Consider the following 26,968-nt stretch of genomic DNA (forward strand, 5'->3'; position numbering starts at 1 on the left):
CTGCTTACTGGGGGAGGGGAGGGGAGGAGAGGGGAGGGGGGGAGAATTCGCTGCCGCCGCCGGAGCCCAGCCCTATCCTGCTTCTTCTGCCGTGGGTGAGCCTTTGCTCGTGAGTTCAGTCACTGAACTGGGACCTTATTAACACCCTACCTCACTAAAAGAAAAAAGACTCTCACCATCTGCTCGGGTACCTCAGGGGAAACCCCGGGATCCCGAGCCCTTTTCCCCTCCCAGGGAGCCTCACCCTGCCGTGTTCGGGAGCCGGGCTGCCGCTGTCCCGGCCCCCGCCATTTCTTTGCCACTGCTCCGGGATTTTTGCTACACTGTAGCCCGCACCCCCTGTCTGCTGGGACGCCCCGCGGTTCCAGCTACAGGTGCGGAGTTTCTGATACATCTCGTCTGCCACTCCGGGATTTTGCTCGTCCCTGCTGTTCCAGCTTGCTGCTTCCGAGGTCCCTGCTACAGCTCCTTTTGCTATTCAGAGGGGGCAGCGGGATTGGCTGCCCCTAGGAGTTCGTAAAGGAAGCCCCTTTTCAATCCCTTCTGCCGGCTGTGCCCGCCATTGTCCACGTGCAGAGAGACGACCGAACTCCCGCCACAGCGCCCCCTGCAGCCGCAGGGGGATCGTCGCACCTGCCCTGCCCAGCTGGGGAGCCACCAGCGCCCCTGCCGGCTGTGACCATAACTACACCAAAGGGGAAGGTGCCCGACAGCCGAGAGAAGGCTGTTACTGGGTTTCTGGTTTTGTTTGCTGTTGCTGCCATTATTGTTGTTTGTTTGTCTAGTTATACATATACATACTAGTAAAGAACTGTTATTCCTTTTCCCATATCTTTGCCTGAAAGTCCCTTAATTTCAAAGTTATAATAATTCAAAGGGAAGGGGGGCATATTCTCCATTCCAAGGGAGGTTCCTGCCTTCCTTGGCAGACCCCTGTCTTTCAAACCAAGACATATGTAGAACTGTATTTTTAATGTATCATAATAAGCATAACTTATTTGCAACATTTCCATATCTCAGAAAAACGTAATGGTAAAGTTGGGGAAATATATCATCTCCGATTCATTCAACAGTAGTTTTGTAGAAGTTTTAAGAACCAATTAAAGAATTGTGCAAGAAAAGTGCTAGAAGAATATACATCTCCTTTAGAGGCCATTTTCAAGTGTAGAATAAAGCATGCCCTTTTAAGGTAAATTAAGACCACCAAGAAAAATTAGCATTAGTACCGTCCCATTATTATTTTGGACATTGTATTCTGTAAATAATTGTCTATTATTTACTTGGTTGGTATCTCAGTGGTTTAACTATAACTATATGCTTTTGTAGTTTGTTTTGCCTTAAGTACAGTAGTTCAATATTTCAATGTAGAGTTCTGAAGAGAGAGCTTTTGAGCATCGTCTAATCTTCCTTTACCCTGATGAGATCATCTTAATATATATACACACACAATATAGAAAAGATAAAGACTATTCTGCTCTGAATGCTGAAAGACAAAGTCCTTTTGGGGAGTTGGAGAGGGAAAAAAGAAATATGCGGATAGGGACGTCAAACCTTTCAGCATTACCCTTTTAGCCTCTTCTCCCTCCTCCTCCTTCCCCCCCCCATCATAAGATGAAGGACATAAGATTTTTGTATTCCAGTCATGTCCAGTTAACTCTAACTTGTCTTTTCCTTACACTTTAATCTTTAATCTCTCAGATGATTTTTTATATTGCACTATGTTTAAAATGCATCATAATAGAAGATAAGTTATGGGCAAAGCTTCCCTCCCTAAATTCTATATCAAATAATACTAGCTGTGCTACTACTTTACTAGAAAGAATCATTCTGCTACAAGTTTGACATCTCTATCTGCACATTTGAAATGTTTACTTTTTTTCTTAATAACGCAAATGAAAAGTATTTTCTAATCAGCCTTCAATGTTTCATCCTGCTGCAGTATCCTTTAAGAAAAAAAAAAATAAATAATCTGTAAGGCCAGTCAGCATATTGGTTCTTTTCACTATTGCTTTGTATTTGGTTGCACCGGGTCTGACTGGGATGAAGTTAACTTTCCTCATAACAGTCCATACAGTAGGGCGCACACACACACACAGACACACAATACGACCACACAGACAGGGCTGACACAGACATTCATGGCTATGGTGTTTGTCTTCTCGAGCAACCACTACACGTACTGAGACCCTGCTTTTCAGGAAGTGGCTGGACATTTCTCTGCTGATGGGAAGTAGTGAATTAATTCTTATTTTTGCTTTGCTTCCGCATACAGCTTTTGTTTTTTTTCTTATTAAATCTGCCTTTATCTTGACCCACAAGCTTGTCCATCTTATTTTCTCTCCCTGGCCTGTTGATGCAGAGGAATGAGAGAGCAACTGCATGGAGAGCTGGCAGGCAGCCAAGGTCAACCCACCACATTGGTTTTGTTTTAAATAAATTTTAGAAATATTCCATGGATACAAAATAGCAAGAAATGGTAAGGAGGCAGTGTCAAACTAGTGTTCTTCAGGCCTTTTACTACCAGCCTTCATTTTTTTCCAGTATTATCAAAGATGGCTTCATAGTTATTCTTTAAAGTCACTTGACAAGACCTTTAGTGTTTTAATCAATTTTTATGCTATTTTAGTGGTAATATTTGAACATTCCTTCCAACTCAAGGGAATATCAGTATCATCCTTATCACTTCTTATAGAAGAGTTTTTCATCTGACCCTTAAATTGACTTCTAAAAGTTTCCATATATATGCATCTTCTCCAGCATTCTAATAATACTGACTGTAAAGCCCTGCACTATTTGCAGAAACTGATCTGTAAAAGCATTTATCATCTGCAGGTTCTGTTAAAGCCAGTCCCTCTAATAAGCAGATGTTTTATTAGCTTTAATATTAGGTATCAGTCTAATATTCTGCCAACTTTTTTTTAACCTTAATGACTTTGGCACTTGGCTTTTACAGTAAAAGGATCCTCCTACCTCCTTTCTTTCATCTATTTCCAGACTCTCTCTGTTCCTTCATATTTAATTTTCCTGCAACTTGTGTTTGAGCTAATTTCCATGTTGGTAACTCTTCTATGTATAAATCTTCCCTTCGCAATGTATATATTAGACACCTCAAGCTTGTGTGTGTGTGTATGTGGCAATTTTATCTTAAAACTTCTGCTATCACTCTTGCTTCACCTTTGCTTTCTGAGACAAGCGGGATTAGGTATGGGAATGTTTCTTGCTTCATCCACCCATCCATTTGTTGGTTTTTTTTTTCCATCCTGGCTTTTTTTTGTCTAGAGGTCAGCCTGAGTACATACATTCTATTTGAAGTAGAAAAAAAAAAGCCAAACAAATTCTTATTTAGTTCAAATGCAGTTAAACCTGCCACATCTGTTTCAGACTGAGCCTGAACAGTTAAGCTGTTATCACTAGGTTCTGATGGCCTGCATGGCTCCAGTAAAATCTTGTTTCATTTAGAAGATACCTCAGCCCCTCTTGCAGGACTCAAATGACACAAGTTCCCCTCCCTTCTTCTGTGAAGGGGTCCAATCCTCCAACAGGAGCCAACATACCTCAGTCAAAAGAAAGAGTAACCAACTGAGCAACAACGAGCTCCTGTTTTGCGAACAACTCTTAACCAGTTTAAAAGCAACCTCTTCAGTTTAATGAGATTACATCCTCTATTGCATGCCTGAGCACAACTCCTACTACCACTGAAAAGGTTTCCCTCTCCCCACAAGAATTTTTCTTAAGCAGGTATGTATCTTAGCCTTCTCCTCTCACAAGCTGTGTACTGCGTGTAAGTACTTACATCTGTGGAAGCTCAAAGCTGAATGCATATTCATGCCTTCCTGAATGGATGGTGTGAAGGCCTTCTTCAGAATTGTCATCATCTAGGAGGGAAAAACCCAATATGCTATTCCACCTGTGAACATTTTACATAGCATAATATATTATATAGGTTTCTTTTCCAGAATAAGAGGGATTTATACATTCTTTACAATAATAAGCATACAGTGTCTCAGAAACAAGTCTCTCCAGTCCATTTGTATTAACTGCTAGATGTATAACTGCAGAATTTTTAAGGTTAGGTGAGATTCCAAGACTCGCCTGACATAGAAGCAGAAGTTACCTTGTTTTAATTTATGATCTTGGTTCCAAGTACTGACATAGTTGTAACTGCTGTCATTTCAAGGTCTGCCTGAAAGATCCGTAATGGAAACTGTTTTCCGATATGACCTCTAGTTAAAACTTAAATAGAGCTCTCTAATAGTATTAAGAGATCTTAGTATTGTCTGCTACATTAATCGATTACACGTAGTAATTTGACTTCCTCCTATCGCCTGCCTAGCAAGTGTCCAAAAATTGATTTTTTTAAAAAGTGCGCAAGCACCACCTAGAAAGTACCGAACAAATTCAGGGGCACGAGAAGTGGCAAGCTGTCCAATTAATGTTGTTAAGAGCTAATGTATCAAAAATTCAAAGTTTAGCTCGATCTTGCTTGGATAGCAAAGACCCAAACATTTCCTAATTTCAACGAGAAAGCTGACCTTGTTTTATAGTCATGATTCCTTGTATTGCTTTAAATGCCCCAATAAATTTGCAGTTTGTTCTGATATAATTATCATGAACCCAGAAAAAAAACCTTGCTGATTCCAACAGAACAGAAAGTTATTAAGATAAAACAATTGAGCATTTCATATACAAAAGGGTTGGCATAATTAAGGCACATATAGTGGGATTACGCAAAAGACCCTTCATGTTGTTAATAATCTGAAGCATCATGAAGGAACACCGCTACATTTTAAGATTTTTTTAGTTCCTACTGTTGTACAAAAGTGCTGATGCTCCAATTTCTTTAGTGCACCAGAAATGCTGAAACAAACCTATGCAAAAATATAAAACTCCTAGAACACTATTTACACAAATGCACCTGCAGCATGTCCTGTCACAAAATAACGATCTTCAATACACTGAAAGAGCAAAGCAATGTGTATAATGCTTTGTTGCTGTTGTTAAAAAAACGCTTGGAGGGCTTTGTTTGCTTTTGATTAAAAATAATAGTGTTTTCCTTGTGAGACGTTAATTTTGAGGAACTAAGGATTTTTAGGAAAGTTAAGATAATAAGTTGCTGAACTAGCTGAAGTAGATAGGTAATCTTTGTTCGCAGAAGCCGGATCTTAGATAAGCTACCCCGGATCTTGTAACTCATTTCTTGTCAGGTTTATGTTTATGTAGTTGTCCTTGTAATGAAAAACAAAATGTGGTAAATAGGGCATAAGATAGCTGCAGCTTTCCTGCTTAAAGGACCCATTGAACACAGGAAACTGTAAGTTCTACCAAGGAATCATTTGTCATGAATGCATTGAAAAGGTAGAAAGGTCAGGACGAGGAAGACTCATCTTACTTCCTCATTTTAGGTGACCCCTCCCCAAAATAGACCCCCGACTCATTTTAGGAAACAAAGTACGCATGCTTAATAGCCTTTTTGCCAATTAGCATACGAAGCGAGGAATGGGAGGTGACAGGGGTATGAATATGCATTTGTATTTTGGATATTCAACACTTTTGTAAATAAAAGGCTTTGTAATTACCCGTGAATTTTGCAGTGCAAATTAGGGAAATATCCCGCGTGCTGCCCGGCCGTAATAAACATACACTTTCTAACTTGAAACTGTTAGAGAGTTTTTGTCTGTCACAGTTGGGTATCGATACTAGATCGATACCCATATTTCTTTAATAAGTCACTTGCACATATGTTTTTTAATCTCTTCTTCACTTCCTGTCAGATCAGCAGTCCCACTGAGCCTGAACAGCAGCAGCAGAATTATGGTAAGCAAGTACTGAGCTGTCAGTCACAGACTAGGCTGGAGCAGGAGAGGACTGGCCTAAACAGGCACAAGCACATCCCCTGCCAACCACTCATATACATACAGTATACATTACACCCCACTACACTTGCTCAACAACTCTGCTCACAGTCTGGCCTGACTACCGCAGAGGTAAGGAGAGAGGGAGAGGGCATCACCCACGCCTCACCATCTGCTCTATCACAGGGCCATGCTGCCAGCTTGCCCCGTGCAGACACTCCAATCCTGCACTTCTCTCAGGAGCATGTGCTGACCCATTACTGAAAAGCGATTACAGATAGTGCTGGCCATAGGCGTGGGACAGGAGAGATAACCGAGTGAGCAATGCAAGAGGCTGCAGGGCCGTGTGTCCCAACGGCCGCCCCTGCTCACAACTCCTTGCTGGCCCAGTGGATGTGCATGGCAGGAGCTTGAATACTTCTGTCTGTCCCCAGAAGTGGGCATTCCCAAGAAAGGCAGTGTGCCCTCTGGAGCCACTTCACTCCGCCCCTCAGCACGCACTAGAGAGTGGGCAAAGGAACTTCCCCCACATCCCAGCCCCATACAATCAGCGGCTGGCAACACCTTAGCAACAGGCTAACAAACCCCAGCAGGCCAATGACAAGGCGGGGACAGGGAGTGGTCTTCCAGACTATGGTAGGGTACAAGACTGTAGAGTTAAACTCCACTCTGCAGCGAGTGTTCACAGTCCTGCCGCTGCAGCCAAGGGAAGGACAGTGGTGTCCTGGGACAACTGCTTAAGACTGTACGTGCTGCACATACAGCACCATTCTTGCTTCTGGTGTCGGAATGCATCAGATCAGTCCCTTCCCTGCCACCTTTTGCTCCCTTTCCAGACAAAACCAAGCACCTACTATCGAGGTCAGCATTTGGATCTACAGGCCACATACAAAGTCATTGCTGCTGCTTAAGCTGACAGAAGCATAGGATCGCCTTCTTACTCGTAAGGATACATCCTGCTATGAATAACTCATGCATGCTTGCATGTTTCTGTCATATGCAAGCCAGAGGTGAATGAATTTTTTGCATGAGAGAATTATTTCTAAGGCAGCAGTATAAAGAACATTTGAGCTAGAAAGACACCTCATGAGTGACCTGAGCTTACTTGCATCATGGTAACATTATTAAAATCAATAGCAACTGCTATTTCCAGAGGATCTCTGCAGTAAATATACTTCAAAATAATAAAAAAAAAAACAACAAAAACACACACACACACAAAAACCAACCCCCCCCAAAACAAAGCCAAAACAACACACCAAAACACCCAACCCAATTATGCACTCAGTTTTAACATTTTCTCGTTCTAGAAATTGAGTCATCACCACCACCTGATGTGTGCAACCAATCTGCAGAGAGAAGGAATACTCCCTCCCTTCTTCCCAGGACTGGCCTCGAACAGGATTGAACCGCTTCTAACAAAGGGTGGAAACTTCAGAAATAACCAACTTAGAGTCCCTTGTACTTTCACAACGTAACTATGTGTGAAAAGTGCATATTATATGGCTCTACGAAAGATATTTACTATGTTGTATTGATTAGTAATGGCGTATTAATATTTTGATAGTATGGTAAATGTAGTTTTGTGGTTAAAATGTAGTTTTTGTAGTTAAAATAGAAATTATGCATTTTTTTAAGAGAGGATGGGGGATACTCACAAAGAGATAGCAGCCACAGGAAAACATAAATCTTTTAAAGAGAAAGACTTTATTACTTCCTTATGAGAAGAGATCAACTTCTCCTGCCTTGCTCAGCCCTGAAGACGCCACAGGAAAAAAGTGACACTGACCAGAGAGAATTCTTTGTTTGAATGGAATTTATGCATCATGTATGAAATGTATGAATATTCAACAGGCTATTGCTTTTAAGAGATAATCCTCTGTTAATGGGGTTCTTTTTCGGAGCTTATTTGCCCGGAAAGGCACCCAGACGTCTGTAACTTTGTTTTTATTGTCTCGTATTGTCCTAACCCCTAATTGTTCGATTTTTTTATTACTCTAATTCTATTTTTATAACCATTTTATTACTATTAAACTTTTAAAATTTTAAAACAAGTGATTGGCGTTTTTCACACTATGCAAACAATAGATTAGCAAATTTAAGACCCACAATCCCACTCACAATGTAATAGCCCATTTCCATACCCAAAAATAAGGGAATTTGCAGGGCACTTTCCATTTCTATAGTGGCTTAGCAGACCAGGTTTTCATTGAATGCAGGTTCCAAAACTCCTCAACTCAGAAGCGATGCTCCAATCATACAACCATGACCTCTTATTTGGCCTTTCAGACAGATTTTTTACATCTGGGTCCCCCATAGAGGAGTTGAATAAAAGAAATTAAAGTAATTTACAAGTATACTAGTTTAGAACAAAGGAAGAAATGGAAAATTACGGGTGCGGTGGTGATTGCACATCAAAGTAATCCACAGGAAATCTTTTATCTGCCAACAATGAATCAACCTTAAAAATAATTCTGCAAGTCAGACCTGCATCTGTTATGTGTCAAAAAGTCTAATGTTACATTTTAACTACACTTATGATTCGATAGGATGCTACCAAGAAAGTAATTTACTACATATCTGGTTTTGATTTAACAGCTATTTTCCCCATAGAGAAACAAATCACGCTAATGTCGCTAAGGAGAAAGAAAGAAAAAAAAAAAGGGCATTGTATATTTAAAAATAAAACACATTAAAAACAATGCAATTCCTTATGAAAAGACTGTTAAAAGGCAGGTATTTTTAAAAAGTCCTGTTTTCAGGTACTTTGAAAATGCACCTCAGCATCCTTTTAAGTAAACGTTCAAATAATCAAAAATACAACCTAAGAATGCAACCAGCATTTCCTCATCTTTAGAAATAGTGAACGCTCTGAGACTGCATATTAAAAAGGGATAAACCAAGCAAAGATGCATCTTTTTCTGGAAACATGTCTGCATGTAGTAGTGAATGAATAAGCGAAAAGCTTACCTCTTGCATGCCCGACTAGAACGTCCTTATGGTTAAAATACTCTACTTCTTCGGTGTAATTTTGTGTATAGGCAGTGTTGGATCCCGCATTTCTAGATTCGCTCCAACGTACTTTTGCATGTCCTCTTGCATGAATTTTAAGAGCTTTCACTCTAATTTCCCCAGTAACTTCTAAACTGATCCTTCCTGAGACTGTGTCCCCGCTAGAATACACGGGGATATTGTTGTTACTGAGACAGTCAAAGCTTATTGTCAAATTCTTCACCTTCCCCAGCACCATGATTTTTAACGAAGTGTATAAAAATATACTGTAAGGAAAACAAAACAAACAAACAAACCCAAACAAACAAAAAAGTCAAGGTCTCACAAAACGCGACCTTCACTTTACACTGAACAACACCTCTGCTGCGTAAAGAGCCTGCCAACAAGATCAGCGTGTCCCCTATGAACGCTTCATCGGAATGACTGAGAAGACAACGGCAGCCACCCAACACTGCGATATCCTTACAAAGGCAGCTGGCCCGCACGCTGCCAGCTCACTTTAAGAAGAGCTTTGTGACAAACAACCAGCCCTGCGCATGCGCGAAGCGAGTAGTGGCGGCGGTTTCCTCCACCGCTTGCGTGTCTTTCCTGTCGTGTTCCTTTTTCTTGTTATTGCTTCCGTCTCATGCAGAGAGTCAGAGCACTCCCTGGTGGAGTCGGGGCTCTACTGTGAGTTCGCAGTACGGTATTGAGATACGTACTGAAGAGCGGAGAGAAAAACGTGGGGGGGGGGGGGGGGGGGTGTTGTGCGAGGGCTCCTTTTCCGGAGGGTCGTCTCGTCTCGTCTCGTCTCAACGCCTGGCACGGCTTGGGGATCCTGGCTGGCTGGTTGGGAGGTGTCTCGGAAGAAGCTGGCAGCTGAAATCGGACAGCAGTCGGCAGGTGAGCGGGGTACAGCTGTCTTTACCTCTGCAAAAGTTAATATGCAGGTCCACACTGACAGAGGTACAAATGTGTCACAATGAACCCTGAAGTAGAAGGACAGGAATTGTGACCCTCCTGTCTGAACTCCATGAATGGTAGTGGTATAAATAACTACGTAGTTATTGTCTTTTGCAAATTATTTTGATATAGTACAGTTTGTAATGTCTTTTTAACTGCTTTTGATATAGTATAATTTGTCGGCCTTTTATGGTTAATACCCTAATCCCTGTGTAGATTGTACATCTCAGTGTGATAAATATATATTATAGTTTAGGCTTTTGCAAAATATTAAAATAGAGGATATGTACTGTGTATTATAACATTAACTTCTGCAGAAGTAATTGTAGTTGTGAAATAATAACTAATGCCGTTATTTTTGTAACTAACTGACAATAGTGAAATAGCTAATGTTAACTGAAAGTACTTGTAAAAATGGCTAGAACATCTATATGATAACATTGAAAAAAAACTCAGGCAAATAACACCAAAAGAGAAAAAAGGAATATACCACTCACCCTTCGGTATCAATAACTGTCAAACCGAAGACCAGGGGGCCTTGCAAGGAAATAAAATACAAGACTTTCAAAATCACATCTGCATTGTGGCACATACTCTAAGAAGATGAGGTCAGGGGTTGAACTAAGATAAAGAATTCCCAGAAAATGTGAACTCAAAGAAATGTTTGAATATGTATAATCTTTATTAATATGCATTTGACCAGTGCAATGGGAAAGTATATAAGAAGAGTTGTTATAGTTAACTGTGCTTTCTGGCAGTTTGCCAGATACCCCAGCGCTGGATACTGTCCCTTTTATCCCTTATTGAACTCTTAAATTTTTAAAGAGTGAGCCTTGTTTCTCACAGAAGAAATAGAAAAAGGGGGGGGGGGGGGGGGGGGGGAACAACATCAGCAGCAAACCAGACCCCAAACTAACATTTATATTAATTATATTTTAAAGTATTAAAATGGAAAGCTTCACCTTGATTAAGGTTTAGATGTTTACTTTTGCATAATGCCACGCATTTGTACCCTCACTCCTCAGTTAATGCGCCGACTGCTGCAAGGGGCAAGGTCTGTAACTGAGCAACATGCCGAGAATTTCCCCGACACAAACGTTGCGATCTTTACTGTTAGCCAGACAACCCTCGGCTGAAGGAGAAAACCCGTGCCGTCCGCTGCCAGAATCCGGGCCTGGTGCCCACCGACTGCTGTCCGATTTCAGCTGCCAGCTTCTTCCGAGACACCTCCCAACCAGCCAGCCAGGATCCCCAAGCCGTGCCAGGCGTTGAGACGAGACGAGACGAGACGACCCTCCGGAAAAGGAGCCCTCGCACACCCCCCCCCCCCCCCCCCCCCCCCCCCCCACGTTTTTCTCTCCGCTCTTCAGTACGTATCTCAATACCGTACTGCGAACTCACAGTAGAGCCCCGACTCCACCAGGGAGTGCTCTGACTCTCTGCATGAGACGGAAGCAATAACAAGAAAAAGGAACACGACAGGAAAGACACGCAAGCGGTGGAGGAAACCGCCGCCACTACTCGCTTCGCGCATGCGCAGGGCTGGTTGTTTGTCACAAAGCTCTTCTTAAAGTGAGCTGGCAGCGTGCGGGCCAGCTGCCTTTGTAAGGATATCGCAGTGTTGGGTGGCTGCCGTTGTCTTCTCAGTCATTCCGATGAAGCGTTCATAGGGGACACGCTGATCTTGTTGGCAGGCTCTTTACGCAGCAGAGGTGTTGTTCAGTGTAAAGTGAAGGTCGCGTTTTGTGAGACCTTGACTTTTTTGTTTGTTTGGGTTTGTTTGTTTGTTTTGTTTTCCTTACAGTATATTTTTATACACTTCGTTAAAAATCATGGTGCTGGGGAAGGTGAAGAATTTGACAATAAGCTTTGACTGTCTCAGTAACAACAATATCCCCGTGTATTCTAGCGGGGACACAGTCTCAGGAAGGATCAGTTTAGAAGTTACTGGGGAAATTAGAGTGAAAGCTCTTAAAATTCATGCAAGAGGACATGCAAAAGTACGTTGGAGCGAATCTAGAAATGCGGGATCCAACACTGCCTATACACAAAATTACACCGAAGAAGTAGAGTATTTTAACCATAAGGACGTTCTAGTCGGGCATGCAAGAGGTAAGCTTTTCGCTTATTCATTCACTACTACATGCAGACATGTTTCCAGAAAAAGATGCATCTTTGCTTGGTTTATCCCTTTTTAATATGCAGTCTCAGAGCGTTCACTATTTCTAAAGATGAGGAAATGCTGGTTGCATTCTTAGGTTGTATTTTTGATTATTTGAACGTTTACTTAAAAGGATGCTGAGGTGCATTTTCAAAGTACCTGAAAACAGGACTTTTTAAAAATACCTGCCTTTTAACAGTCTTTTCATAAGGAATTGCATTGTTTTTAATGTGTTTTATTTTTAAATATACAATGCCCTTTTTTTTTTTCTTTCTTTCTCCTTAGCGACATTAGCGTGATTTGTTTCTCTATGGGGAAAATAGCTGTTAAATCAAAACCAGATATGTAGTAAATTACTTTCTTGGTAGCATCCTATCGAATCATAAGTGTAGTTAAAATGTAACATTAGACTTTTTGACACATAACAGATGCAGGTCTGACTTGCAGAATTATTTTTAAGGTTGATTCATTGTTGGCAGATAAAAGATTTCCTGTGGATTACTTTGATGTGCAATCACCACCGCACCCGTAATTTTCCATTTCTTCCTTTGTTCTAAACTAGTATACTTGTAAATTACTTTAATTTCTTTTATTCAACTCCTCTATGGGGGACCCAGATGTAAAAAATCTGTCTGAAAGGCCAAATAAGAGGTCATGGTTGTATGATTGGAGCATCGCTTCTGAGTTGAGGAGTTTTGGAACCTGCATTCAATGAAAACCTGGTCTGCTAAGCCACTATAGAAATGGAAAGTGCCCTGCAAATTCCCTTATTTTTGGGTATGGAAATGGGCTATTACATTGTGAGTGGGATTGTGGGTCTTAAATTTGCTAATCTATTGTTTGCATAGTGTGAAAAACGCCAATCACTTGTTTTAAAATTTTAAAAGTTTAATAGTAATAAAATGGTTATAAAAATAGAATTAGAGTAATAAAAAAATCGAACAATTAGGGGTTAGGACAATACGAGACAATAAAAACAAAGTTACAGACGTCTGGGTGCCTTTCCGGGCAAATAAGCTCCGAAAAAGAACCCCATTAACAGAGGATTATCTCTTAAAAGCAATAGCCTGTTGAATATTCATACATTTCATACATGATGCATAAATTCCATTCAAACAAAGAATTCTCTCTGGTCAGTGTCACTTTTTTCCTGTGGCGTCTTCAGGGCTGAGCAAGGCAGGAGAAGTTGATCTCTTCTCATAAGGAAGTAATAAAGTCTTTCTCTTTAAAAGATTTATGTTTTCCTGTGGCTGCTATCTCTTTGTGAGTATCCCCCATCCTCTCTTAAAAAAATGCATAATTTCTATTTTAACTACAAAAACTACATTTTAACCACAAAACTACATTTACCATACTATCAAAATATTAATACGCCATTACTAATCAATACAACATAGTAAATATCTTTCGTAGAGCCATATAATATGCACTTTTCACACATAGTTACGTTGTGAAAGTACAAGGGACTCTAAGTTGGTTATTTCTGAAGTTTCCACCCTTTGTTAGAAGCGGTTCAATCCTGTTCGAGGCCAGTCCTGGGAAGAAGGGAGGGAGTATTCCTTCTCTCTGCAGATTGGTTGCACACATCAGGTGGTGGTGATGACTCAATTTCTAGAACGAGAAAATGTTAAAACTGAGTGCATAATTGGGTTGGGTGTTTTGGTGTGTTGTTTTGGCTTTGTTTTGGGGGGGGTTGGTTTTTGTGTGTGTGTGTGTTTTTGTTGTTTTTTTTTTTATTATTTTGAAGTATATTTACTGCAGAGATCCTCTGGAAATAGCAGTTGCTATTGATTTTAATAATGTTACCATGATGCAAGTAAGCTCAGGTCACTCATGAGGTGTCTTTCTAGCTCAAATGTTCTTTATACTGCTGCCTTAGAAATAATTCTCTCATGCAAAAAATTCATTCACCTCTGGCTTGCATATGACAGAAACATGCAAGCATGCATGAGTTATTCATAGCAGGATGTATCCTTACGAGTAAGAAGGCGATCCTATGCTTCTGTCAGCTTAAGCAGCAGCAATGACTTTGTATGTGGCCTGTAGATCCAAATGCTGACCTCGATAGTAGGTGCTTGGTTTTGTCTGGAAAGGGAGCAAAAGGTGGCAGGGAAGGGACTGATCTGATGCATTCCGACACCAGAAGCAAGAATGGTGCTGTATGTGCAGCACGTACAGTCTTAAGCAGTTGTCCCAGGACACCACTGTCCTTCCCTTGGCTGCAGCGGCAGGACTGTGAACACTCGCTGCAGAGTGGAGTTTAACTCTACAGTCTTGTACCCTACCATAGTCTGGAAGACCACTCCCTGTCCCCGCCTTGTCATTGGCCTGCTGGGGTTTGTTAGCCTGTTGCTAAGGTGTTGCCAGCCGCTGATTGTATGGGGCTGGGATGTGGGGGAAGTTCCTTTGCCCACTCTCTAGTGCGTGCTGAGGGGCGGAGTGAAGTGGCTCCAGAGGGCACACTGCCTTTCTTGGGAATGCCCACTTCTGGGGACAGACAGAAGTATTCAAGCTCCTGCCATGCACATCCACTGGGCCAGCAAGGAGTTGTGAGCAGGGGCGGCCGTTGGGACACACGGCCCTGCAGCCTCTTGCATTGCTCACTCGGTTATCTCTCCTGTCCCACGCCTATGGCCAGCACTATCTGTAATCGCTTTTCAGTAATGGGTCAGCACATGCTCCTGAGAGAAGTGCAGGATTGGAGTGTCTGCACGGGGCAAGCTGGCAGCATGGCCCTGTGATAGAGCAGATGGTGAGGCGTGGGTGATGCCCTCTCCCTCTCTCCTTACCTCTGCGGTAGTCAGGCCAGACTGTGAGCAGAGTTGTTGAGCAAGTGTAGTGGGGTGTAATGTATACTGTATGTATATGAGTGGTTGGCAGGGGATGTGCTTGTGCCTGTTTAGGCCAGTCCTCTCCTGCTCCAGCCTAGTCTGTGACTGACAGCTCAGTACTTGCTTACCATAATTCTGCTGCTGCTGTTCAGGCTCAGTGGGACTGCTGATCTGACAGGAAGTGAAGAAGAGATTAAAAAACATATGTGCAAGTGACTTATTAAAGAAATATGGGTATCGATCTAGTATCGATACCCAACTGTGACAGACAAAAACTCTCTAACAGTTTCAAGTTAGAAAGTGTATGTTTATTACGGCCGGGCAGCACGCGGGATATTTCCCTAATTTGCACTGCAAAATTCACGGGTAATTACAAAGTCTTTTATTTACAAAAGTGTTGAATATCCAAAATACAAATGCATATTCATGCCCCTGTCACCTCCCATTCCTCGCTTCGTATGCTAATTGGCGAAAAAGGCTATTAAGCATGCGTACTTTGTCTCTTAAAATGAGTCGGGGGTCTATTTTGGGGAGGGGTCACCTAAAATGAGGAAGTAAGATGAGTCTTCCTCGTCCTGACCTTTCTACCTTTTCAATGCATTCATGACAAATGATTCCTTGGTAGAACTTACAGTTTCCTGTGTTCAATGGGTCCTTTAAGCAGGAAATCTGCAGCTATCTTATGTCCTATTTACCACATTTTGTTTTTCATTACAAGCACAACTACATAAACATAAACCTGACAAGAAATGAGTTACAAGATCCGGGGTAGCTTATCTAAGAGCCGGCTTCTGCGAACAAAGATTACCTATCTACTTCAGCTAGTTCAGCAACTTATTATCTTAACTTTCCTAAAAATCCTTAGTTCCTCAAAATTAACGTCTCACAAGGAAAACACTATTATTTTTAATCAAAAGCAAACAAAGCCCTCCAAGCGTTTTTTTAACAACAGCAACAAAGCATTATACACATTGCTTTGCTCTTTCAGTGTATTGAAGATCGTTATTTTGTGACAGGACATGCTGCAGGTGCATTTGTGTAAATAGTGTTCTAGGAGTTTTATATTTTTGCATAGGTTTGTTTCAGCATTTCTGGTGCACTAAAGAAATTGGAGCATCAGCACTTTTGTACAACAGTAGGAACTAAAAAAATCTTAAAATGTAGCGGTGTTCCTTCATGATGCTTCAGATTATTAACAACATGAAGGGTCTTTTGCGTAATCCCACTATATGTGCCTTAATTATGCCAACCCTTTTGTATATGAAATGCTCAATTGTTTTATCTTAATAACTTTCTGTTCTGTTGGAATCAGCAAGGTTTTTTTTCTGGGTTCATGATAATTATATCAGAACAAACTGCAAATTTATTGGGGCATTTAAAGCAATACAAGGAATCATGACTATAAAACAAGGTCAGCTTTCTCGTTGAAATTAGGAAATGTTTGGGTCTTTGCTATCCAAGCAAGATCGAGCTAAACTTTGAATTTTTGATACATTAGCTCTTAACAACATTAATTGGACAGCTTGCCACTTCTCGTGCCCCTGAATTTGTTCGGTACTTTCTAGGTGGTGCTTGCGCACTTTTTAAAAAAATCAATTTTTGGACACTTGCTAGGCAGGCGATAGGAGGAAGTCAAATTACTACGTGTAATCGATTAATGTAGCAGACAATACTAAGATCTCTTAATACTATTAGAGAGCTCTATTTAAGTTTTAACTAGAGGTCATATCGGAAAACAGTTTCCATTACGGATCTTTCAGGCAGACCTTGAAATGACAGCAGTTACAACTATGTCAGTACTTGGAACCAAGATCATAAATTAAAACAAGGTAACTTCTGCTTCTATGTCAGGCGAGTCTTGGAATCTCACCTAACCTTAAAAATTCTGCAGTTATACATCTAGCAGTTAATACAAATGGACTGGAGAGACTTGTTTCTGAGACACTGTATGCTTATTATTGTAAAGAATGTATAAATCCCTCTTATTCTGGAAAAGAAACCTATATAATATATTATGCTATGTAAAATGTTCACAGGTGGAATAGCATATTGGGTTTTTCCCTCCTAGATGATGACAATTCTGAAGAAGGCCTTCACACCATCCATTCAGGAAGGCATGAATATGCATTCAGCTTTGAGCTTCCACAGATGTAAGTACTTACACGCAGTACACAGCTTGTGAGAGGAGAAGGCTAAGATACATACCTGCTTAAGAAAAATTCTTGTGGGGAGAGGGAAACCTTTTCAGTGGTAGTAGGAGTTGTGCTCAGGCATGCAATAGAGGATGTAATCTCATTAAACTGAAGAGGTTGCTTTTAAACTGGTTAAGAGTTGTTCGCAAAACAGGAGCTCGTTGTTGCTCAGTTGGTTACTCTTTCTTTTGACTGAGGTATGTTGGCTCCTGTTGGAGGATTGGACCCCTTCACAGAAGAAGGGAGGGGAACTTGTGTCATTTGAGTCCTGCAAGAGGGGCTGAGGTATCTTCTAAATGAAACAAGATTTTACTGGAGCCATGCAGGCCATCAGAACCTAGTGATAACAGCTTAACTGTTCAGGCTCAGTCTGAAACAGATGTGGCAGGTTTAACTGCATTTGAACTAAATAAGAATTTGTTTGGCTTTTTTTTTTCTACTTCAAATAGAATGTATGTACTCAGGCTGACCTCTAGACAAAAAAAAGCCAGGATGGAAAAAAAAAACCAACAAATGGATGGGTGGATGAAGCAAGAAACATTCCCATACCTAATCCCGCTTGTCTCAGAAAGCAAAGGTGAAGCAAGAGTGATAGCAGAAGTTTTAAGATAAAATTGCCACATACACACACACACAAGCTTGAGGTGTCTAATATATACATTGCGAAGGGAAGATTTATACATAGAAGAGTTACCAACATGGAAATTAGCTCAAACACAAGTTGCAGGAAAATTAAATATGAAGGAACAGAGAGAGTCTGGAAATAGATGAAAGAAAGGAGGTAGGAGGATCCTTTTACTGTAAAAGCCAAGTGCCAAAGTCATTAAGGTTAAAAAAAAGTTGGCAGAATATTAGACTGATACCTAATATTAAAGCTAATAAAACATCTGCTTATTAGAGGGACTGGCTTTAACAGAACCTGCAGATGATAAATGCTTTTACAGATCAGTTTCTGCAAATAGTGCAGGGCTTTACAGTCAGTATTATTAGAATGCTGGAGAAGATGCATATATATGGAAACTTTTAGAAGTCAATTTAAGGGTCAGATGAAAAACTCTTCTATAAGAAGTGATAAGGATGATACTGATATTCCCTTGAGTTGGAAGGAATGTTCAAATATTACCACTAAAATAGCATAAAAAATTGATTAAAACACTAAAGGTCTTGTCAAGTGACTTTAAAGAATAACTATGAAGCCATCTTTGATAATACTGGAAAAAAATGAAGGCTGGTAGTAAAAGGCCTGAAGAACACTAGTTTGACACTGCCTCCTTACCATTTCTTGCTATTTTGTATCCATGGAATATTTCTAAAATTTATTTAAAACAAAACCAATGTGGTGGGTTGACCTTGGCTGCCTGCCAGCTCTCCATGCAGTTGCTCTCTCATTCCTCTGCATCAACAGGCCAGGGAGAGAAAATAAGATGGACAAGCTTGTGGGTCAAGATAAAGGCAGATTTAATAAGAAAAAAAACAAAAGCTGTATGCGGAAGCAAAGCAAAAATAAGAATTAATTCACTACTTCCCATCAGCAGAGAAATGTCCAGCCACTTCCTGAAAAGCAGGGTCTCAGTACGTGTAGTGGTTGCTCGAGAAGACAAACACCATAGCCATGAATGTCTGTGTCAGCCCTGTCTGTGTGGTCGTATTGTGTGTCTGTGTGTGTGTGTGCGCCCTACTGTATGGACTGTTATGAGGAAAGTTAACTTCATCCCAGTCAGACCCGGTGCAACCAAATACAAAGCAATAGTGAAAAGAACCAATATGCTGACTGGCCTTACAGATTATTTATTTTTTTTTTTCTTAAAGGATACTGCAGCAGGATGAAACATTGAAGGCTGATTAGAAAATACTTTTCATTTGCGTTATTAAGAAAAAAAGTAAACATTTCAAATGTGCAGATAGAGATGTCAAACTTGTAGCAGAATGATTCTTTCTAGTAAAGTAGTAGCACAGCTAGTATTATTTGATATAGAATTTAGGGAGGGAAGCTTTGCCCATAACTTATCTTCTATTATGATGCATTTTAAACATAGTGCAATATAAAAAATCATCTGAGAGATTAAAGATTAAAGTGTAAGGAAAAGACAAGTTAGAGTTAACTGGACATGACTGGAATACAAAAATCTTATGTCCTTCATCTTATGATGGGGGGGGGGGAAGGAGGAGGAGGGAGAAGAGGCTAAAAGGGTAATGCTGAAAGGTTTGACGTCCCTATCCGCATATTTCTTTTTTCCCTCTCCAACTCCCCAAAAGGACTTTGTCTTTCAGCATTCAGAGCAGAATAGTCTTTATCTTTTCTATATTGTGTGTGTATATATATTAAGATGATCTCATCAGGGTAAAGGAAGATTAGACGATGCTCAAAAGCTCTCTCTTCAGAACTCTACATTGAAATATTGAACTACTGTACTTAAGGCAAAACAAACTACAAAAGCATATAGTTATAGTTAAACCACTGAGATACCAACCAAGTAAATAATAGACAATTATTTACAGAATACAATGTCCAAAATAATAATGGGACGGTACTAATGCTAATTTTTCTTGGTGGTCTTAATTTACCTTAAAAGGGCATGCTTTATTCTACACTTGAAAATGGCCTCTAAAGGAGATGTATATTCTTCTAGCACTTTTCTTGCACAATTCTTTAATTGGTTCTTAAAACTTCTACAAAACTACTGTTGAATGAATCGGAGATGATATATTTCCCCAACTTTACCATTACGTTTTTCTGAGATATGGAAATGTTGCAAATAAGTTATGCTTATTATGATACATTAAAAATACAGTTCTACATATGTCTTGGTTTGAAAGACAGGGGTCTGCCAAGGAAGGCAGGAACCTCCCTTGGAATGGAGAATATGCCCCCCTTCCCTTTGAATTATTATAACTTTGAAATTAAGGGACTTTCAGGCAAAGATATGGGAAAAGGAATAACAGTTCTTTACTAGTATGTATATGTATAACTAGACAAACAAACAACAATAATGGCAGCAACAGCAAACAAAACCAGAAACCCAGTAACAGCCTTCTCTCGGCTGTCGGGCACCTTCCCCTTTGGTGTAGTTATGGTCACAGCCGGCAGGGGCGCTGGTGGCTCCCCAGCTGGGCAGGGCAGGTGCGACGATCCCCCTGCGGCTGCAGGGGGCGCTGTGGCGGGAGTTCGGTCGTCTCTCTGCACGTGGACAATGGCGGGCACAGCCGGCAGAAGGGATTGAAAAGGGGCTTCCTTTACGAACTCCTAGGGGCAGCCAATCCCGCTGCCCCCTCTGAATAGCAAAAGGAGCTGTAGCAGGGACCTCGGAAGCAGCAAGCTGGAACAGCAGGGACGAGCAAAATCCCGGAGTGGCAGACGAGATGTATCAGAAACTCCGCACCTGTAGCTGGAACCGCGGGGCGTCCCAGCAGACAGGGGGTGCGGGCTACAGTGTAGCAAAAATCCCGGAGCAGTGGCAAAGAAATGGCGGGGGCCGGGACAGCGGCAGCCCGGCTCCCGAACACGGCAGGGTGAGGCTCCCTGGGAGGGGAAAAGGGCTCGGGATCCCGGGGTTTCCCCTGAGGTACCCGAGCAGATGGTGAGAGTCTTTTTTCTTTTAGTGAGGTAGGGTGTTAATAAGGTCCCAGTTCAGTGACTGAACTCACGAGCAAAGGCTCACCCACGGCAGAAGAAGCAGGATAGGGCTGGGCTCCGGCGGCGGCAGCGAATTCTCCCCCCCTCCCCTCTCCTCCCCTCCCCTCCCCCAGTAAGCAGCAACTCAGTCGTCCTCCTCCGACGCCGAGAGAGCAAGAGAGAGCTAGGAGCTGCACCCAGCCCCTTCCCCCAGCCCAAGTCTGGCGATATCTCTGCCCTTCCCGGGAGAATGCCCCCTCAGCTACGATAGTAAAGCCAGCTGCACTCTTCCCCTTTCTCTGTGGTTACTTCTTTTGTCACTCTGAAGTACCGGTCGTTATTGTTTCTTAGCAACAAAATGGGAGAAAATTCCCTAAGAGAAAGAAACAAAAGGAAAAATCCTAAACCCCAACAACCTACCAATTCCAAATCTGATCAATTGCATCGTTACGGGAATGAGAGACAAACTTTACTCAACTTTGACCTTTGTCCCGCGCAGACCACTTGCTACCTCATTCGAAGGCAGACACGGCAGTGTGCGGTATTGGGTGAAAGCTGAATTGCATAGGCCTTGGCTTCTACCAGTAAAATTAAAGAAGGAATTTACAGTCTTTGAACATATAGATATCAACACTCCTTCGTTATTGGTAAGAACTCACAGAACTACTCATTCCTTTTCTGGCATAAAAATAATGACAAATAATAACTGAAACAACATCAGCATGTAACTTTACCTAATATTTATTTGCTAGCTTAAGTACAGCTCTTATTTTAAGTATTATATCAGTTTAACAACTCTTTAACTGCTGGTATTTTGAAGGCTAAGTTATCCTGTACTTGGAGTTGCTTGATCTTTACAAGATATAAAATGCATTTGTCGGTCTAAACTGATACTACTGAGACGTTAATTTTGAGGAACTAAGGATTTTTTAGGAAAGTTAAGATAATAAGTTGCTGAATTAGCTGAAGTAGATAGGTAATCTTTGTTCGCAGTTAACAGAAGCCGGATCTTAGATAAGCTACCCCGGATCTTGTAACTCATTTCTTGTCAGGTTTATGTTTATGTAGTTGTCCTTGTAATGAAAAACAAAATGTGGTAAATAGGACATAAGATAGCTGCAGATTTCCTGCTTAAAGGACACATTGAACACAGGAAACTGTAAGTTCTAACAAGGAATCATTTGTCACGAATGCATTGAAAAGGTAGAAAGGTCAGGACGAGGAAGACTCATCTTACTTCCTCATTTTAGGTGACCCCTCCCCAAAATAGACCCCCGACTCATTTTAAGAAACAAAGTACGCATGCTTAATAGCCTTTTTGTCAATTAGCATATGAAGCGAGGAATGGGAGGTGACAGGGGTATGAATATGCATTTGTATTTTGGATATTCAACACTTTTGTAAATAAAAGACTTTGTAATTACCTGTGAATTTTGCAGTGCAAATTAGGGAAATATCCCGCGTGCTGCCCGGCCATAATAAACATACACTTTCTAACTTGAAACTGTTAGAGAGTTTTTGTCTGTCACAGTTGGGTATCGATACTAGATCAATACCCATATTTCTTTAATAAATCATTTTGGCGAGCCAGCCAGGAGACTGCTCTCTCTGGCCGTGGGGCCAGCAGGGTCCAGGACCCCTCTGGGCGCCCACCCGGAATTTTCTGGGAAGAGGGCTCCTGCGGTCCCACTGACTACCTGGGGAAAGACCAGAACCTGCTGGAACTACGGACAAAAGGTATGTTTATATTTGAAAATAGGTACCTTGGTATAGGCGGTTGGTAAGACACTGAGAGACGTCTCGTGCACAACATACGCCTCTTGGGTTTGTTTGTAAAAGTTGTGACAGCTCTGCGGAGCTTGGTATCAGTGGTTTGGTAGTCCGTGTTCTGTAGTGGGGACAGCGGCAGCCTGTCTTTGTTGTGTCATCTTGCAGTTTAAAGGTGCCTTGGTAGTCCGTGTCCCGTAGTGGGGACAGCGGTAACCGGTTTTTTTGTTATGTCATCTTGCAGTTTAAAGATGACTTTGTAGTCTGTGTCCCGTGATGGGGCAGCGGCGGCAGTAAAATAACCGGTGTTGTTGTTGTGTATTAGGAGCAGTGGTGGCTCCGGTTACAGTTTGTGGTTCAAAGGTACCTTGACAATCCGTAATCCGTGTGGCGAGCCCGTGCTGGGACGCGAAGGGTCCCGTGGTGGGTCGCGGAAAATCCCGATTGCAGCCCTGAGTGCACGGAGTGTGTGTGGTGTGAACGGATCCGTGTTCTGTGGTCTCGTGGTTTTGTGTGTTTGTGTCTTCAGTTGTGGAAGAATTATTGGTGCACCATATGTATCGTGGTCTGTGGGAGTTTGTGTAAGCGTTTTGATTTGTGTGATTTTGGAGTGTGTTAGTAACCTGTGTAAATGGTTTTAGGAATTTTGCAAGCTTGAAGTTGTAAAAACCTTTAGAATTCCCCGCCTAATCAGTGGAGGGATACCTCTGTTTGCAGGACGGAAGGATTTAAAGTGTTTGTGTTGTATCCAGATTGTGTGCTGGAAGGGAATTAGACTGTGTGTGAGCTTGAACAGCGAGTGCTTTTGGCAACAAGATTTTGCTGACGTTTTGTTAGGTGAGGAAAAAAAAAACAAACAAACAAAAAAAACAAAAAAAAAAAGCATTTGTGTTAGTTTAAATTGTTTGGTTTTGAACTAAAAGGAGCAAGCAGCGTAAGGAGGTTTGAAACCTGAGCCAGCCTCAGGAATTGGGAGGGGGTGATTTGTTTCTCTGGTAACCGCAGGGGAATCCAGGCTCTGCAGCCTCGGGCCGTGTCTCTAAACTCCCTGTAAAACCCTAAGAAGTTCTTTTGGCGAGTGAGTGTTTTAGTTAAAGGGAAAAAGGTTGTGCTTGTTTGTGAGGCTTGCAGTTGCTAGAGTGTGTGGCAATATTTTAAAGTCCTGGTGGTGTAGTCCTTAACCACAGAGTGGAGAGGCAGCGTGGGATCAGGGTTACCCCCCCACCTCCTTCTCACGGAGGGATTTGTGTGTGGTGTCCCGGCCGAAATCCGTAGGATTTTTCGGCGAGACCTTGTTGAAACTTCTGGTGGAGTGTGTTTGGGGTCGTGAGGGACCCCTGGCTGTGGTGGTGCAGAACTGTTTTATTAGATTTTTGTAAGAAGTTTATGTTATGGTTCGTTTCACTGTATCCCCAATTCTGTATCCCTTTTGTGTTGTCTGTATAATAAGGTGTTTTGTGTCAATCATCCCATACCTCACATGACATGTAACATCCCCTCTGCCCCAACCCCCCTCTCTGGGGCAGCTTGTCAATCACTCCCGGGGTCCCTCCCGGATTGTGAAATCTCCGTGAGAGAGCTTCAGGTGATAGGTAGCCTGGGGGAAATTCCTTTGGCTCTGGATTTTAGTGGTCTGAAGCTTGGGGATGGGCACACCTTGTTACCCCCTGAAACCCCTGATTTGTGGTCTTCTTGTATCCTCCCTGGGACCCTCCCCCGCTTATAGGGGGTAGGAGGGAGGAGCAAGCTCTCTCAGCCGCTGGGTTCTCAGCCTGGAATCTCTCAGCCGCTGGGCTCTCAGCCTGGAATCTCTCAGCCTGGAATCTCTCAGCCGCCGGATTCTCAGCCTGGAAGCTCTCAGCCGCTCGCTTCGGAGCTTGGAGATCTCTGCTAATAAACATCCTTTAACCTGCTAAGCTGAGAGCCAGCCTTTTCTCTTCTGCTGCTGTTGACTGTCACCTTTGGGTCCAGCTGCCAAGCCGAGAAGCCAAAACGAACTGGAAACTTTGTGTCTGTGTTGACCCGAGCTAGCTGGGGGTCAGCTCCCACCCGGAGCGGGGACACAACCGGACGCAATTGGCGCGCCAACGTGGGGCACACCACGCCGGCAGAAGCAGCTTGGACCACGTGGAGCACGGCTCCACGGTGACAGAGCGTCCAGCGCCCACGCAGGGACCTCCGGAGACGAGGCGGACCCTGCGAACGGACTGGGGCTGATTTAGCCCGAAGAACAGTCTCTGGGCGTCACGCACCCCTGTGAAATTGACTTTTAAACAAGGTAAGTTCCAGGGGAAAGAAGGGGAGCTTCGAGCCCCGACCGGAGTCCTTCTTGCAGCAGAACATCCAGACCCACGCACCCCCCAGGCACAGGAACAGGTAAGTATACCCACAAAGGGACATACTTACTGGTTTTAGGGTTCCCCCGAGGGAGGGGGATCTATTGGGGAGGAAAAAATCCTCCAAAAATAGCTGCGCAGCTAAAGGGTTAAACCTCCTGTGATTTTGAGCGAACGGGGTCCGCGGGGGGAGTGCTTTTCATCTGGGTTTGGGTTCAAAAGCAACTTAGTATCGAAACATGGGCGGGGAAAGCTCACGGTCGCTCAGAAAAGGTTGTATTATAACTATGCGTCAGTAGTTAACGAGGCCAAATTGAAAATCTCAAAAGGCGAGTTAAGAAGTTTTGTTCGCTGGGTTCATGTGCATTTTCCCCAAGTCTCTCCGGACAGAGTCTGCAACCCACATTTCTGTGGCACTGTAGAAAAGGAATTAATTAGGTTGATTCAAACTGGGGACAAAAAGGCTACAAAGTATTTTACTGTAGCAATGAAGTTAAATTCGGCAATTCAATTTCAAAAGGGAATGCCGAAAGAGCCCAACGGAGAAACGTGTTCTCCCCCTCCTCCCCCTCCTCCCCCCACCTCTTTTCCCCGGTCCCCATGTCCCCGGGAAAGCGTTCTCGATGGAGCGGCAGGGGTCCCGCCCGCCCGCTCTGCCTCCGGGGCACCCCAGCCTCCACGCCCGTGCTGGCCCGGTGGGGCCGGGAGGGAAGTCTCAGACAGCACTGGCCATGCTGCACGGGACAACCCTCCCTCCCCGCTTTTTCCGGTTCAAAAATGCCGCGTTCAGTTTTCCGTGGGGGGTGGAATCGGGTCCAGGTCCACGTGGTCCTCTCGGGGTTCCCAAGATGGCGGAGACGGCATGGCGGGGGACTCCCCCGCCCCCTCAGCGCCGCCCACCCCTCCCTACCCCGGTGACGTGGTGCCCGCAGCGCGCGGCCCCGCCCCCTTCCCCGCTCCGCCTTACCCCTGTGACGTCGGGTGCCTGTCGCGTGACCCCGCCCCCCCCAGCCCCGCGCCGCGCGGCCCCATCCCCACCCCACGTGGTGCCGGCCCCAACCTGCGCGGCCCCGCCCCCACCCCACGTGGTGCCGGCCCCGACCCGCGGGGCCCCGCCCCCGCCCCGCGTGCCGCGGCCGCGCTGCCCCCCCCAACCCCCTGTGGCTGCCCGTGCGCACTGCGGCACCCCTTCCCCCCCGCAGCCGCCGCGCTGCCGCCCGCCCCGGAGCAGCCCGGTCCCGGACCGCCGGGGCTCGATCCCGCTCCCCCGGGATCTCCCCTGCCCCCCCACTCCTCAATGATGTCACCCCCCGGGCAAGCCGTGGCCCTTGCAGGGACTCGGTTGCCAGGCAACCAAGTGCCTCAGGGCACAGGCGTCCCAGCTCCCTCAAACCCGGAAGTGCCCGAGCAGGGAACGGGAGCAGAGACAGCTGCCAGCTCCTGCTCCATTCCCACCCTTGCCCCTGTTACCTTCCGCAATGCCCGCGGTGGTAACAACAGGGCAGAGTACCACCCATTTCCCCGAGCCACCATCAAAGAGATCTGCAAAGCTCACAGGATATATGGCCGGGATGGGCCATATTTCAGAGGGCTTCTCAGAGCAGATCTCTCTGCAGAGGAGGTGGTGCCTGCTGATTTAAAGTACCTGTTTTCTTGCTTGCTGAACCCAACAGAGTACATCCTATGGGTCACAGCTTGGAAAAGGCTGCTCCAGGAGGCCTTACCAGGGCTCCTCAACCATGTTAACACCAGAGTTGATGCTCAGGGAATCCCTCTCACTCTCGACCACCTGGCTGGGGAGGGGCAGTGGGCAGAAGCCACTGACCAAGTGGTCATTCCTGTCCAGTGCCTCCACGTAGTGAGAGAGACAGCCCTGACTGCATTCTTCAGCATGCAAACACAAGGTCCTGCGATTTCTTATTCGAAAATCAGGCAGGACCAAAGTGAGTCTTTCACAGATTTTGTGGAAAGGCTGTCCCGAGCTATTGAAGCTCAGGTCAAAAATGAAATGGCTCGGAACACATTTTATCGGAGATTGCGTTTTCAAATGCAAATGATTTATGTCGTGCTGCAATTTTAAGTTTACCCCTACACCCCAAACCAACCTTACCAGACATGCTTCAGGTATGTCAGGTAAAGGTGCCTTTTATGAGCTCCTCTACAGGTCCACGGCCCAAACCTCATCAAGTTGCAGCCATGGAAACTGAAGATTCCCGAAAAACACCGAACACCGGGAAGAAGCATTCTGCGCAAAGCTCCCAG

The 26,968-nt window shown here is 43.6% G+C and overlaps 2 protein-coding genes across 4 annotated transcripts in view; one reads left to right on the forward strand and one right to left on the reverse strand.

The window, feature by feature from the left end:
• The window catches only part of LOC120764916 (arrestin domain-containing protein 3-like), a 34,068-nt gene extending 24,542 nt beyond the window's left edge, over positions 1-9,526 (reverse strand). For all 3 annotated transcript variants that reach the window (XM_040089067.2, XM_040089066.2, XM_040089065.2), the window contains exons 1-2: positions 8,823-9,526; positions 3,794-3,875 (exon numbers count right to left, since the gene is read on the reverse strand). In XM_040089067.2, the coding sequence (XP_039945001.1) occupies positions 3,794-3,875; positions 8,823-9,102 (362 nt within the window). In that variant the 5' untranslated portion in view covers positions 9,103-9,526. The remainder of the gene's footprint in view (positions 1-3,793; positions 3,876-8,822) is intronic.
• A 1,688-nt stretch (positions 9,527-11,214) lies between these two features.
• On the forward strand, positions 11,215-22,094 carry LOC131378735 (arrestin domain-containing protein 3-like). The gene is made up of 3 exons (XM_058423878.1): positions 11,215-11,918; positions 16,867-16,948; positions 21,103-22,094. Exons 1-3 carry the CDS (start codon positions 11,639-11,641, stop codon positions 21,311-21,313), a joined length of 573 nt encoding a protein of 190 aa, XP_058279861.1. The 5' UTR covers positions 11,215-11,638; the 3' UTR covers positions 21,314-22,094.
• The last annotated feature ends 4,874 nt before the right edge of the window (positions 22,095-26,968 follow it).

Source organism: Hirundo rustica, chromosome W, assembly GCF_015227805.2.
Source record: "Hirundo rustica isolate bHirRus1 chromosome W, bHirRus1.pri.v3, whole genome shotgun sequence".
NCBI lineage: Eukaryota > Metazoa > Chordata > Aves > Passeriformes > Hirundinidae > Hirundo > Hirundo rustica.

What these genes read in the sequence shown, in the direction of transcription:
- LOC131378735 (XM_058423878.1), top strand. Translation starts at nt 11,639, where the DNA reads ATGGTGCTGGGGAAGGTGAAGAATTTGACAATAAGCTTTGACTGTCTC. An exon ending in TCTAGTCGGGCATGCAAGAG is followed by an intron (nt 11,919 to 16,866) that starts GTAAGCTTTTCG and finishes TTTCCCTCCTAG; the next exon opens with ATGATGACAATTCTGAAGAA. An exon ending in AGCTTTGAGCTTCCACAGAT is followed by an intron (nt 16,949 to 21,102) that starts GTAAGTACTTAC and finishes TGTCCCGCGCAG; the next exon opens with ACCACTTGCTACCTCATTCG.